This window comes from Syzygium oleosum, unplaced genomic scaffold, assembly GCF_021117445.2.
Source record: "Syzygium oleosum isolate NSW1041296 unplaced genomic scaffold, Sole_v2.1 Sole_v2.28, whole genome shotgun sequence".
NCBI classification, from domain to species: domain Eukaryota; kingdom Viridiplantae; phylum Streptophyta; class Magnoliopsida; order Myrtales; family Myrtaceae; genus Syzygium; species Syzygium oleosum.
In genome coordinates, this window is record NW_026607512.1 from 1,516,808 (window position 1) to 1,532,630 (window position 15,823).

At 42.7% G+C, this 15,823-nt stretch overlaps 1 protein-coding gene and 1 pseudogene across 1 annotated transcript; both read right to left on the bottom strand.

Moving 5' to 3' along the window:
- Positions 1–3,334: 3,334 nt before the first annotated feature.
- On the bottom strand, positions 3,335–3,709 carry LOC130135141 (uncharacterized). Its single transcript, XM_056303568.1, has one exon. It carries the CDS (start codon positions 3,707–3,709, stop codon positions 3,335–3,337), a length of 375 nt encoding a protein of 124 aa, XP_056159543.1.
- Positions 3,710–7,687: 3,978 nt separating this feature from the next.
- On the bottom strand, positions 7,688–11,075 carry LOC115675248 (uncharacterized; annotated as a pseudogene).
- Positions 11,076–15,823: the final 4,748 nt, after the last annotated feature.

Consider the following 15,823-nt stretch of genomic DNA (forward strand, 5'->3'; position numbering starts at 1 on the left):
AAACTTGGATTCCTTCTTCAACAATCGCGTCAACGGCATGGCTATCGACGAGAATCCTTCTACAAAACGTCGATAATAGCCAGATAATCCTAAGAAACTCCGGATCTAGGTCACCGAGGTCGGTCTAGGCCACTTCATTACTGCCTCGATCTTAGCTGGGTCTACAGAAATTCCATCTCCAAAAACTATGTGTCCAAGAAACCCTACTCGGTTGAGCCAAAACTCACATTTACTGAACTTGGCATACAACGCGTGTTCCCTTAAGGTCCGTAGCACTACAACTAAGTGCACCTCATGCTCCTCAAGGTTCTTAGAGTATACCAGAATATCATCGATAAAAACTATCACGAAACTGATCTAAGAATTCTTTGAACACCCGATTCATTAAATCCATGAAAGCAGCTGGGGCGTTCGTCAATCCAAAGGGCATAACCAAAAACTCATAATGCCCGTATCTGGTCCTAAAAGCAGTCTTAGGGATATCCTCGTTTCTGATCTTCAGCTGATGGTACCCGGTCCTCAAATCTATCTTAGAAAATACTGAGGCTCCTTGTAACTGGTCAAACAAATCATCAATCATCGGCAGTGGATACTTATTCTTTACTGTCACTTGGTTCAGCTGCCGGTAGTCTATGCACAGCCTCAGAGTTCCATCCTTCTTTCTTACAAACAGTACTGGCGCTCCCCATGGAGAAGCACTAGGGCGAATAAAACCCTTGTCCAATAATTCCTATATTTGCACTTTCAGCTCCTTCAATTCTGATAAGGACATCCGATATGGCGCCTTCGAAATCGGCTCTGTCCCAGGGGCCAATTCAATCACAAACTCCACCTCTCGCTCCGGCGGTAAACCCGGCAATTCCTGAGGAAACACCTCGGGGAAATCGCATACTACGGGTATATCCTCCAACTTAGATTCTGCCACTGTCGGATCCACTACATCTACCAGATAACCTTCACATCCATTATCCAACAACTTGCTCACTTCAAGCGAGGAAATCCAAGGGATCGAGGTTCCTCCTCGATTTCCCTGAAACACAAAACTAGGACATCCATCCGGATTAAATTGGATCGTCCTATCGCTGCAATCCAATACAGCTTTCTGTCGGACTAACCAGTCCATTCCAATGATCACATCAAAATCGAACATGGCCAATACTGCCAAGTCGATACTCTCTTCATTACCCCCAATAATTATTTTACAGCTAGGGTATCCAAAAGAAACTAACACCCTATCATTCATAGGTATTGACACGCAAAGCACATGCTCAAGCAATACCGGTTTCATTCCAACCAACTTAATAAACTGCTCTGAAATGAAAGAATGGGTCGCCCCCGGATCAAACAATGCATAAGCGGCATGATCACATAAGGAAATCGTACCTGTGACCACGCCCGGCGCATTCTCAGCTTCTCTGCGCGCCATGGCATAGACCCTTCCTTGAGCTGGTGGTCGCCCCTGATTAGCCGGTGGGGGAAGTCTGGCTTGATTTCCAATGCGCGATGGTGGCGGTAATCTAGGCGGTCCTGAGGGTTGCATCTGCGGGCAACTGCGAATTTGATGCTCCATACTCCCGTACTTAAAACATGCCCCATATCTACTCAGTTGGGGGCTCGGTTTCCCAAGATTCCGCCTGGCCGGTGAGACAAACCATCTATTCCCAATTACAGGTTTCTTTCCCAAGCGGCGGTTGTCTCTGACCTGGGCAAACCGCGATCCAGATGCGGCTGTCCTATCCACCTGGTTCTGCTCAAGAGCCTGAGCTCTATCATAGATGTCCTCATAAGTTCTCAGATTGGACGGTATTAACAGGGTACGAATGTCAGGTCTCAATCCTTCTCGAAATTTTCGCGCCTTATCCTCGGGATGTTCCACCATCCTTGGTGCAAACTTAGACAATCTAGCGAATTCCGCCTCATACTGATCGACAGTCATCTGACCCTGGCGGAGTCGCACAAATTCTGCTATCTTCCTTTCCCTGGCACTATCCGAGAAGTATTTCCCATAAAAATTTTCAGTAAACACAGCCCAAGTCTGGGCGATACCTTCCGGAAATACTCTTCCCTTGGGGGCCTTCCACCAATCACTCACATTTTCCTGCAACTGATAAACACTAGGGTCACTTTCTCCTGCTCGGTGCACCCTAACACCTCAAACGCCTTTTTCCAGTTCCTCTACCCACTTCGGTGCAGCCTCGGGGTCACCTTTTCCCGTAAACTTAGGCGGCTTCAATTTCATAAATTGCTCCACTAGATGGGGCATCAGTCTAACCCCTGCTGGTTGGGCCTGCCCTGGATTGGCCTGATTTCTTTCATTACCAGCTATCGGGGCGGCCTCCGCTGCCTGAGCATAAGCTGCGGCCCTTTCCTGAGCCTGCAATCCCATAACACGCCCTATCTCCCCGTAGGGTATTCATTACCTCATCAAACCTGGGATCTCTAGCCTCACGGACTCCCTCGCTAGCCTGGGCTTGGGGCTCTTTCCCCTTATCCTACTTGGAGCTTGAATAATGTCCTCTAGTCGGTGGTCTCGGCCCTCTTGGCCTTCTGAACTAGGCTGACTTTGGGGCTCCTTACCCTTTCTTCTACTCATATTGCTACCCGGCTATACACTACCTGCTATAATTCCATCAAGGAATTAAAGACTTAAACCAATCTATCCCAGTCTAAGTCCTAGGCAGGTATCAAACAACAATAAAACAATCAGCATGCGGCTTAATAAGAACCAATCAACACATCACCCAAGGAGTTCACGTACTCACCTCAGGTCCTGCCGCACCTGCACGTTACGGGTCATACCAGTAAGCACTCAATCAAACACAACTGTCAGGAGATCCATGTAGCACACAAGGTCACCCTATTGGCTACCCATGGTCTCATCGTTCCTTATCACTTCAGGCTTCGACCAGATTGGACCGAGCTGACCTTGCTCTGATACCAATTCAAATGGGAATGTCACGCCCCGTACCCAACGAGGTGCGAGCATCCCACCTCCGGTCGTTTGTGATGCAACGCTCCCAGGATGCGTCGCTGACCCAACACCCAATCAGAGATAAGGCACATGCGGAAACAACGTATATAAATATATATATATACACCCGTACAAAACAACACACGTGAGACCAAGGTAGAACAGCCATTAAACAAGAATATACACTTGTACTCTTATAGTAAAAACCCTTTTTGCACTATATTTTTGAACAACTCCAAAAACCTACATCAGTCAACTGCCACTATATCAAAAAGAGGGTAAGTGGCACTGGTGGTTAGGCTAACTAGGGTATGAACGCTATTCAAAAGAGACGGTCTTCGCTTCCCAGGGTACCGGTCTGCTCTAGGGCTCCCAGTCAGGGTCTGAGGACTCCGATGAATCGCCCGATGGTTCCTCTGAAGACTCCTCCGAATCCATGGCCTGTGCTCGCTCATCCTCGGCTGCGATCCTCTCGTCCTTCGAATCTAGCTCTAACTCTGGGTCCAGATAAAGACCTAACTCGTCATCCTTCTCAGCTCCTATCTCCACATCGGACCCTACCTCGGTGACCTCTCCAATCTCTTCCTCATCATCTATGTCCATGTCTTCAAATTCCTCTTCTTCGTCTTCGAGCTGATCAGGATCTTCGACGATTACTTGAGGCTCCCCATGCATGGGCTCATCCACGCCATCTACGTCATACACATCCTGAGGATTGACTATCTCACCATCAGCCATCCGTGGAATCATCAATCCATTTTGGTCGACCGGCACATCAAAAGTCCTAAGGGGTTGCCCTAGGTTTCCGTCTGCATCTCGTAAGCACCATGCCACATACTCCTGGGTCTGATGAAAGTACTCTCCCACATTTATAAACACCACGGACCAAGTATCTTACGTATGATTCCCCATTTCTGCGGGGTAGGTACTTGGTATCTTGGTGTATCTGTACGAGTATTCCAAAAAGCGGCGGGTTCGGCATCCTAACGGCTGGGGGTCTGAAAAGTTTCGGTTTACACAACCGTGAGACGAATCTCAATGAGTTCAACCCCTAAATCTAGGCTAGGCTAGCATGCAATCTCCTGATCGGAAATAAATATTTGAAACCATAATGCAACAACAATCAAATAATTCTCTGACCCTGCAAGTTAGGCAGTTCAATATATAATAATCACGGCACGTACGTGGCACACATTACCACACGTATGCCAATCACATGCTCATGTACCGAGTCTCACACACTCGCATGCCAGTCCATGCATGTTCATGCATGCAAATGTCGTCGACAGGTCACGTGCATTTCCCGGCCCACTGGCCCACACTGGCAATCGCCCAATTTATTATTTATTACGACGACTCGAGTCAACAACATTCACGGCCCGGTGCGTCTAGCATGCTTCAAAGTGCATGAGGCGCAGTAACCGATCTGGCCCATTGTCTCTAGCCTGCTTCAAAGTGCATGAGGCGCAACACTGATCTCCTTACGAACCAAAGCCTGCTTCAAAGTGCATGAGGATGGTCGTCTTCCGGACGTACCGGGCATCGTCCTGCTTCAAAGTGCATGAGGACGGTATCGATCTGAAGGTCACGACCCGAAGGTCTTTAGGTGATCACGCAACTCATTATTATCCGAACCCAGCGTATGACGCTTCAGGGTATTTTGGGTGATCACACACTCATGGCAGGCACGCATTCTCGCACAATTTCCCCACATGCCTCACACTAGGCATACATAATGCGTGTCCATGTTATGCAATGCAATGCACCATGAGCACCAATGAAATTCAAACACTCAATATCATAACACATGCTCAATTGGCCCAATTAATACCACGTGGCCCGATGTGCGATTCACAATTCAATAATTAATTACAAGCCAAACAGTGGCCAGTCGCACTCCACAAAAATCAGCCACACCACATGCGACATAGCAGTACTCAATCAATCACAATTAAGCACGAATTACATATACAATCAGTCAACCCGGACATACCCGGCAATTCCACCAATGGGCTCCTAAATTGGCCAATCAATCCAATTACTCTCCCCAATAAATTCTCATTGATCCACTACATTTTTCCCGATAATAATTCCTACCAATCGGTACACTAATTCCTCTCAGCATGTACTAGTATTCCTAAACCAGTCCAGAAAAAATGCACTATCAGTTCTAATCCGGGTTTAGGAATTTTACTCACTTAATCCAAGGTCACGACGACGAGGAACGGCGGCCGATCACTGGTGAACAGTGGAACCGGCGGCGGCGTTCCCGGCGACGGCGTACGGATGGCGGTGTACGGACGGCGACGTACGGACACTGTACGGGGACACCGTACGGACGGTGGTGAACAGTGACGTACGGACGTCGGGGACGTCACAGTGGCAGTAGCTCGGCCGTACGAGCTCCGGCGCGGCGGCGGTGGGGGCTCCGGCGCGGCGGCGGTGCTAACCCGGGAGAGAAAAAGGGAGAGAAAGAGAGAGAAAGGGAGAGGGAAAGGGGTCGGACGGGGGCACGGCTGAAGCAGGGGACCGAGGTGGTCGACGGGGAGGCACGGTGGCCGGCGGCGAAGCGCTCCGTGGCGGCGGCTTGCTCCGGCAAGGCCTAGCCGAGAGAGAAGATGAGAGAAAAAGAGTGATCGGGAAGAGAGAGAGAGATCTGGCAGAGAGTGAGGGTGAGGAGAGAGAGAAACAGATTTAATTTGGTCAAATTTTAGGGTTTAGGGTGCCAAGTGTCACAAATCTAGCCCAAAATGACCATTTTGCCCCTCATCCAATGGCCACCATTAAATCTTATCCAATAATTCAAGGGCATTTTGGTCCTTTGCTGCAATAATTAGGATAAGTCCAATTTTAATTAATTTCCTTAATTATCCCCCAAAATTCGGAACCAAAAATAGCCCAGGGGCAAAACCGTCATTTTTCCGGTCCCGGGGTGAAGTTCCATTTTTCGCCCGTACCAACCCTCCATATGCTTGGCCAACATAATGTGGTGTCGGAATCGCGAAAACAGCCCTTTAAGCCCTAAAAAATCGACTGCAAAGTTTCGGGAATAAAATAATATTATTTTTCACTTCCGAGCTGAAATTCCAATTTTTGATCGAAACCACTCTAAATGTGCGTGGCCACCCCAAAATGACATCGGTTTCGAAAAATATCCTCAAACGGCCTCAAAATCCAACATCGGTGTCCACATGGGCAAAATCGTAATTTTCACCCCCGGACCGAAATTCCAATTTTCAACCATACTAACTCAAAATATGCGTGGCCAGCATAATATGACGTCGGATTCCCAAAAATAGTCTCTTAAGCCGTCGAAAATCGACATCGAAATCCGGGCCCAATTTCGTGATCAAAACTCGCTCAATTTTCAATTTCAGGATCTCTCACTAATGGACGGCTATTTAGAAGTTACGCGTATCGACTTAGGGTTATCCGAGTCATAACGGTCCGATCATTGAGAGAATGAGAAATTATCACTAGTCCCAGAAGTCACGATCGTCCGGTTTAAGTTCAGGACTGGTTGGCCACGTGCACTCTCGGTCATGCAGAATCACCTGCGATCCGATTGTACATCGTTGGCCTTGGCCAAACCAAATCCGTCACCTTTCCTAAGATCGATCCACATTGGTTCATAATATTCTCTCATCATTTCTCGTGATCGGTGTCCGCTCCGCGATCGGGTCCTTGGTCCACGTACCGTTTCCTAATTAGCCATACCCTATTGGTTAGTATCCCAAGAGTGATCAGCTCTGGGCGAGACTTACTAAAATGAAACGCGAAATATTGTCAATTTTATTGATCCCGGAATTACATCGAAATTCAGGCTGTTACAATTTGCCTCCCGGTTCATGGTTTGTATAAGCTCCCATTTTGACGATCAATCAGGGGAATTTGCTTGCTTGTGCTTCCAGGTTCTTCGGTTTTTTCGTAGTGTGTTTACTATCTTGATTATTAAGCGTTGCATTCATGTTTGCATACTCATATGATCATTTTTCACATGTTAGCGGTTTAAGGAAATAAATTGATAAAAATTGTGAAAAAAATGTTTTCATTTAAAGAGAAAAGATACTGAAAAAGTGTTGGGGTAATCTAGCGTAATCAAGTCCCCGTATTCAGAATTTCTAGTTCGCCGAAGTAAGACAAACTCTCCGTTTTTACTTGGATTTCTAATTGACCCTAAATAGACTAACGGCGGCTCCCATATTAATTAATTGTTCAATTGCATCAAGAACCCAAGTTGCGGTCGAATGCACTTAGGAGAGTCCGCACTAAGTGTAAGTGTCACCTCGTGAGAGGGTCTAACGTTTTCACTTGGTAAATTTGTTAACTTTCCCTTGACAATTCACCTTGAGGAAAGTAGCGACGGCTTGGCGACTCTACTGGATACTTGAGTTAAAACTCGTAGTGGACTTAGGTCTTGAATTTCTCTTTCGAAAATGTTTTTGTGTGAACGAGCGTGGAATCTAGGCATGCCACTAACATCCGTTTTAAATGGTCTTGCAGAAGGGAGTTATAAGAGGTGGAGTGTTTGTTAATCTTTTTGTTGTGCAGGTTTTTATCATAATTTTTTGGAATGGTGTACGATATAAATATGATTCTGATTTTGTCTTACTCAATACTTTGATTGTAATGATCTAGTTGAGAAACTTCTTCCAACAGCCAAGAAAAAGGTTCAGTTGAAATGATCGTTTCAAGTCTTCAAAGGAGTTGTTCAACTGGCTGACCAAGAAGTAGATCCACTAATGAGACCTCTGTCATCACATACAATGCATATAAATGATGGTGCCACAACAAATAAGAAGAAGATGAACAGCATGTCCGCTACTCAGAACAAAGGGCCTAACCACCGCCTGATACGAACAGATGCATCAATATGACATTAGGAATCCAAACTCTCTACCTATGGTTATGCAGAAGCCGCGGTTTCCCCATCTAGAAGTGTCTTGACCATAGCATTGCACATGCCCTCGGCATAAGGAAACATGTGGCCGGTCTGGGGTAGCTCGTGATACTTAATCCAGGGAAGCCGGTGGGCGATGAAACGCTGCAGTGTGACGGGCACGGGCAAATCATCATCACCCTGCCATAAATGTACGGAACCTTCGCCGTTGGGAAATGGGTTTTCCAAATCCATTGGGTCAAACTCCCAGGACCCAAACCCGACCGTCAAGTCTCGGTGGAGAGTCTCGTATTCTCCTTGCTGTCTTACTTGTGCCTGATCATTACAGAATACAACTCAATCTGAGATAAAGCAAGGATTACCACATTTTGCATTGAGGAGAACAAAAGGCGCATCATGCTGTTCTGAGAAACAGGAGTTGTAGATAATAGCAAGATTGAGAAAGGAATACGCGGTCCATGATTTTGTTCATGTTTTCTCGGCATATCTATCAGCAATTTAACTGATAAACACAAATAGGGTTTTGAAACAAAAAAAATCCGTTTCCTTCTGGTATAGAAGAGGCATTTCTATTGACATAAGATTGATCTTTCAGTGCAATGGATGCAAGGTAAGGAAGTTAACTTTAGAAAACATAATGTGACTCAAAGCATGAATAGAGGAACTAAAAAGTTTGCTCCACAAAAATACATCAATCTTTCCACTTTGTCAAAATTTTTGGCATGTTTAAAGTGAAAATATAATGAACAATAGAATCACAGAGTAGAATTGTAATATGTGAAACCTTTCAACACGAAATACAAGATGTTCCCTTGAAACTTGAAAGAAATACTCACAGAACAAATTTAATATTCTCAATGCCGCGCAGCAAAAGTTGTATATATTTTGGGATGATACTAAGATTTCTAGAAGAGCTTCCTATAGCAGCCAAAGAACTTGGACCATGAACAGATCCCTGAAACGCAGGGAGAACATTGAAATGCTTCAGGACCTCAAGTCAGGGCCACGTGATACTTAGATCGCCTTTCATGAGATGGCATATATGCACAAAGAAACAAGCTGTACATATAACTTCATTCTTCTCAATTTCAAACTAATAGCTTTAGCTAGACAACAGAAAGCATACGCATCGCATGTTAAAGGGAGTTAACATACCAAGTATGGTCCTCTCTGGGGAAGCATGGAAATGAGTGCCTTGTCGGGAGTAGTATAAATTTCAGGATGATAATCGATAACAGTCGAAGCAGGAAACCATTTTTGAGTATTCCACCAATAGGTAAGCCAGGGAGTGTAATGAGCGACCTGGAGAGTCCATTGATCTTGCCGAAACTGTTGGTAGTATGCTTCAGTCGACAGGTTTGCTGGAAAACTGGGCCACCAGTAGTTGATGACCGGAGCCACAAGGACTGCTCCTACTAGTCTGCGGATCATTTGAAACAATTAGAGAATATAGAGAATGCACCCGCGGTAACTATGTCCACTTTCATTTAAACTTAAGACAACATGAGCAATGTAGTTTCACACACGGTAAGACAAATTGTTCCACAAAGTGATCGACACCTGTGAGGGATTTACTTGAGGCAGCCCCACACTTCCTGTCCTCCCATGGAATATCCGATCACATAAAATCTTGACCCTAGACCCAATTTATCAGCAAGCTCTTCTATGTCTACTGCGATGCTCTTGGGTGTTCGTTTTGGGTCAGGGTCACTCTCACCATAACCAGGTCGATCAAAGGACACGATGTATATACCCGAGTCATCGATAATTTCCTGGAAGAAACCAGTGAATAAGAAATGATAAGGATGCAAAAATAGCGTTCTCAGAGTCTCAGCGTGTACTCAGAATGGTAAAAAAACAATAGTGGAGCACCTGAGATAAAGTGTTGGCCACAACAGCAAAATGCCGACAAGAATCGAATCCATGGACGAATACAATTTTATACTTTGCTACGTCCTTTGGCATGCCGTGTTCCTTGTATGCTAAATGTCTTCCATCTCTAAGCTTTATCCTTGGTGCTGTAACAGGGGGACCATCTAGAGTTCCTGGAATCTTTGGTGCGGCAGGTTGGATCGCTTGATATGCCAATGCAAGAATTCCAACCAATGAAATCGCCAATAATTTGGTGAAAATCCCTGAAACTAACTCCCATTAGAATGCAATTCAACAACACAGGCACGAAATCGGAATATTAAAGCTGTCGATGTTCTTTACTTTCAGATGGAAAAATGCCAAAGTTAAGGGTAAGAAAAACCGATCCCAGAACAATTGGGATCTTTTGGTAAGAGAAATTCAATACCATTTCGAGGGTCACACGATCAAATTATTAGGGAAACTGCTATTCTTCGCACAACCCGAAATTCTCGTCAGTTTACCTTCTTAGCTGTGCAAATACGAAGAACATATAACAAAGTACACTCCTACAGCTCATTGTATGAGAATCATAAGACGAGCTGAACCAAGTAAAAAGAACTGTTGAACATGCTGTTGATTTCTTCCAAAATCATGAAACTTTGAAGTTTCAACCCGACATTATATGCCAAACAAGCCGCGAGCAAAAGCAGAGACGCTCTGGCTACAAAAAGAAGCTTCTGTACAGAGATTTCACGTGATTTTTATGGCGGGTGTTCTTCCAAGTCATTTCGTCACAAGCGACACAACTCTCGTATCCAGCTACAACCAAGCACCACAACTGAAAAATTCCATCCAAGATGTACACATTCCTCTTCTCTTTCAAACGTCAGAATTGGTAAAAGAAAAATGAACAGATCTTAACAGAATAAAGCAACGAAAGAGAAAAATTAAACCCAAGAAATCACAAATTGCGAGTCCATACTAGGCGTTGATTACAAATTCGCAGTGAAGAACAATAGCAATTAAAGCCCAAATAATTCACGAAAGAAAGGGAAAACTAAAAGGACAATCAACCTGAAGGCAGTATAAATGGAGAGCTCTGTTTAGTTCTTCTGGTGTGATACCTCGCTGATGCGGCTGAAATCCTTCTGTTCTCACCTCCTGCCATTTTCTAGCTCCGGGATGGCGAAAAACAGCAGACCCAGATATCTTACAGATTACAGTAAAAGAGAGGCCAAGGCATATGCACGTGAGACAGTACGTCGAACAGAGCGAAATCAACATCAATGGCACGAGGATGGGGGAATCATCAAGAGGGAGTCCATTAATATGTCTAGTTGGATTAATCTTCACTCAAGAGCCTCTCATGTGCGAGTTCAGTGTTATCTCCATCAACGCTCAACTTATACATGGTCTCTTTCTCCATATCGAACCATGAAATCTACCATCAAGCCGGCATTGCTAGTCTCTGGTCTCTTTCTCCAGACCAGACCTGGCCCATGGCCCGTTGTTACACCACAATGCTTAAGGTGTTGTTCATCAGATTTCTTAGGTTTGGTATCATTTTGGATCAAGATTTATCAACTCAAATCTCCATCAACGGCCACACCCAATTTCATCTTCAGTCTCTTTTTCCAGATCAAATCGTGAAATCTACAATTAAGCCCGCGTTGTTCATCCTTGGTCTCTTTCTCCGGACTAAATCGGGCCTATTGCTACACCACAATGCTCATCGCGTTGGTCATCAGATTCTTTTCTTGAAATATTCTCTGAACACCGGAACAAATTGGATGCTCTAATACCATTTGTTGAGAGCGCAGCAAAAGCACGTTACCTTCACTTAGAGAGATCACTAAGAGGGAATCCAACTCCTAGCAGCTGACTCTCTTCTAGTAGTTAGTGAGTTATGAACCAATTAGGATATCTTAAGTACTCTACATCACGTCCATTCTCTGATATGGGCCACACGTGCATCCTAACAAAAGGCAATACTGTGAAGCTTGGCATTCAATTATGAGTGGACAGAGGTTTCTTATCTTTTTAGGCTTTCACTTGGATATCGTAAAAGGGGGAATTTAAGGTTTCTAATACATAAATCATTTTGTGTAATGCACAATTTATATCTTAAAAATTAAATCATTTAAATAAAGCATACTTTAACAGATAAATTGCAAAAACTCATTAACAATACCTGCAATAAAAATCATTTCCTTATCTCGATCGATTAACAAGGAAGAGACTTTTTCATAATACCTAGATTTTCATTTTAATTTATTGACAAGTACCGGATACCAATGATTGCATTTTATTTTTTACGTTTTATAAATCTCATGTTGGTCCTGAGCAGGACCTTGAAAGGCTCAAGGAAAGACAAGAGAAGGAACTCCCTAATATGGTGGAGGGATCTCCCTATAAGTTCTCTCCGTATTCCCTCAACATTGATGTAACTTTTTTACTAATTTTTAACACTCGAAACTTTAATGCAGTAATTTACATATAATTCTTTTACAATTTTCAAAATGTGAATAATATTTCAAACCATACCTAGATAGTAAAAAAGTTGTTTTTCCTGCTTTTGAGAAGTTTAAACAAACAAATCCTATGAAATTTATTATTGAACACTTCAAGACCGTTGACACCTGATTTTTAGCTCATTTTTTAATTTTTTTCAAAAATCACAAAATTAGGATTAGGAACCTTGGCCAAGCTTAGGGACCTATTTCTAAACCAAAAATAAATTTTTTATAATTTTCCTGAATTTTTCCTTAATTTTTTCGTCAAAATAATAGAGAAAATCAATAAAAATAGTAAATGGAATCCAAAAATTCCATAAAAATAGCCATTAGTCTTATTTTGAATCCAATTTCATCAATACAGCATCAATTTTAGAAAATTTCAATTGGGAATGTGCTTTTCCCAAAATTGGGTAAAATCAAGCCCAAATTGAATCAAAAATTCAATTGAGTCATTTCTAGTCATTTTTAGGCTATAATGTCTTCACAACAAATAAACTTGGAACCTTGAATTACATAATGGTCTATCCAATTGCACAATTTACTAAAGAAATCGAAAAACCCCTAAATCCAATTGAAAATTAGGGATTTTAAGCCCAAATTGGGGATCATGATCAATTTGAAATTGTCGAACCTTGAGAACGTCATTTCTAGGGTTAATCAGTCATGGGTAATCCAATTTTGGCATCAATTTTTCCCAATCAGGTCATCTGGATGTTAAATTGAGCAAAAACTCTAATGATCCGAATTTACAATTTGAGAATTTTGGGTTTAATTGTCACAAAATTAGGGCAAATCTCATATTCGGGTGTAAAATGTGATGAGGAATCCAATTTTGGTGTTAAGATCGAAAAATAGGGTCAAACTCGGGTCGAATTTGCGAATTTAGACCAACCCGAGTTTGTCGGGTCGGTCGGATGGACCCGACCCGACCCAGGTCGGCCTCCTTCTTCACTCGACTCGCCTAGAACGTGATAAACCCAGAAAATATCTTCTCCAGCCCGTGACTTTACTGATCTGATCAAATGAGCACGTGTTACACTCCGATTCCAGTTGGAGAATCTCCAGCTGGCGTCGGAAATTCGATCTAATCGATTCAGAGTCGATAATAACCAACTTTGGGCGGGAAAATCAAGCTAGAAAAAGAGAAAAAACTACTATATCGCGCATAGAGGGTGTTTGACGAAATCACTGAGAGAGGAAAAGAGAACCAGAGAGCGAGAAAGAAAGAGTCTGAGCTTGAGAGGTGTGTTGAGGCTCCCAGGACCGAGTGATCGGCATTTTTCCGGCGAGAAAAACGCTGGCAAATCGGCTTCAACGGTGAACCTCCTCACCTGGAAAACTTGTGCCGAAGCTGGTCGTGAGGCTTTGAAACTCGAGCTCAGCTGGTGCATCCACAGCTTCTCCGACGAAATTGAGTACATTAGTTTAAAGCTCAGGTGTCAAAGAACAGCGCCATAGTTTTTAATTGCCTTGGAAATCTTGTTCTACTTTCCGTTGAAACAGGTAAAGTTCAACCGTTTTTCCAAAATTCTAGAATGAATAGTAGAACTATACCGCGCTAAATCTTGCAATTTTTTTGGTTGTTGATGTTTAAAACTTGTTTTTGAACATATTTCTCCTTATTTGATTGCAAAACTTGGATTAAATCTGCATAAACCGAGTCGGCCGCCATTGAAATACCTCGCCGGAGCTCAAAGACCCTCACCGGAGTGCCATTTGTAGCCAACAACCACTCAAGTTAGCCATTTTCTAACTTTGTTTGATGTTCTGATGTTGATTTGATCGTTAGACAATGGCTATGGCGTTTACTCGGTGATCTAAGTATTAGAAATGCTTGTATATGATAGTTTTCGGGTTATGATGTTTAGGCTCGGTTTTCGCCGGTCGGCGGTGGTCCAACGGCGAGCCTGATTAGGTTCGGTTGATAGGTGGTGATGTGAAGTTGATATAGAATCTAAAAAAATGGCAAAAAACTCACTGGAAGGTCGCCGATGTTGAGCTTGAACCGGCGGCCTTGATAACAACAAACCCAGAATCATGCTTACTAGGTGTTCGGCAAAATGCCGAAAAGAACAACGCCGAAAACGGCGCCGTTTTGGCGTTGTGCCCACCGGGGCACCTGCCGGTGCTGATGCTGGCCGATTCGACTCGATCGGACCGATCTAAACCGGTTCAGTCCCCGGGAAAAAAAATTTAAAAATAAAAATATAAAAAAATTCTAAAAAAATACAAAAATTTTAAAATTTTAAAAATTTTTAAAAAAATTCAGAAAAAATTCTAGAAAATCTTAAAAAATAGAAAATTCAGAAAAATCCTAAAAAATTAAAAAAATTAGAAAAATTCTGAAAATTCATAAAAAATAGAAAATTCAGAAAATTTCTAAAAATATCGAAAAAATCATAAAAATTTTAGAAAATTGATAAAAATTTGAAAATTTTGAAATATCCATAAAAAATCTCAAAATTTTGGAAATTCCAGAAAAACAAAAAGTAAAAAATAGCTCCCGTAAAATAGATTTTAAAAAAAAATCAAAAATTTCAAAAATTCACAGAATGACTCAAAAACATTGTGGCCAAGCTTCGCAAGTGAAATTAGAATTTTTAGAGGTGCTTAAATGACATTTTTGGAAAGTCCTTAGTTTAGGGGTTTTTACCCCTAAAAAAACCCTAAAGCCTAAAACAATACACATTATCAAATGAATAAACATTTAGGGCTTTACTAGAGATTGGGTGTTTGAATTGGTTATCATTTTAGAGACCCAAATTAGGATTGTTTTGTTTGATTGCAATTGATTGTACTGCTTATATTGATTGATTGAGTTCCCACGATTAGAATGGTTAGAATTAGTGGATAAACCTCAGAAACTCGTGTGACACGTTAGACACATGGTATCATTTTAGGTACCGAAAGGGCGTTAGGGATCTCGATCCATGATCATTAACGTAACCAAGTCCCCATATTCAGAATCTCTGGTTCGCAGAATCGTGGTATTTCTTCCATATCCCTATTAGGTTTCTAGTTAACCTACCAATAATGATTAGTTGCGACTCCAAATTAAAAACCTAGACTGAATAGAATGATAAAAAATTTACAACCCGCAGTCACGTGAGGTATGGTTAGGAAGAGGTCCCGTTTGTCTAGTGATGGGATGTCTGTAGGACGTTTGAGCGAAATATCCATATCGGACCTTAGTAGCTCATTCGGGGACAATTTTCCCATTCGTGACAAATGGAAGTATCTCCTTAGCGTGCCCGAAAAAGGCACAGCGCGACAGGCTTGGCGACTCCGATGGGGACTTTAGGTTTCTAAGTGGACTTAGGCCTAGATAGAATGATATGTATGTGTTTTGTACTCGCGCAAGGATCCCAGGTACGTCCCACTAATGATCGTGTTAAATTGTTTTGTAGGTGGGAGGTATAAGGGGTGTTGTCTTTGCTGACCCTTATTTTGCAGGATGGTGTTGGGATTAAATGTGATTTGATTGAATTTTAGAAATGCTGTTTGGTTATTCAATTGATATGCATGCTTTTAAATTGCTTTAGCATTACATCATTCGCACACATCACCCGTGGTCCAACCCTG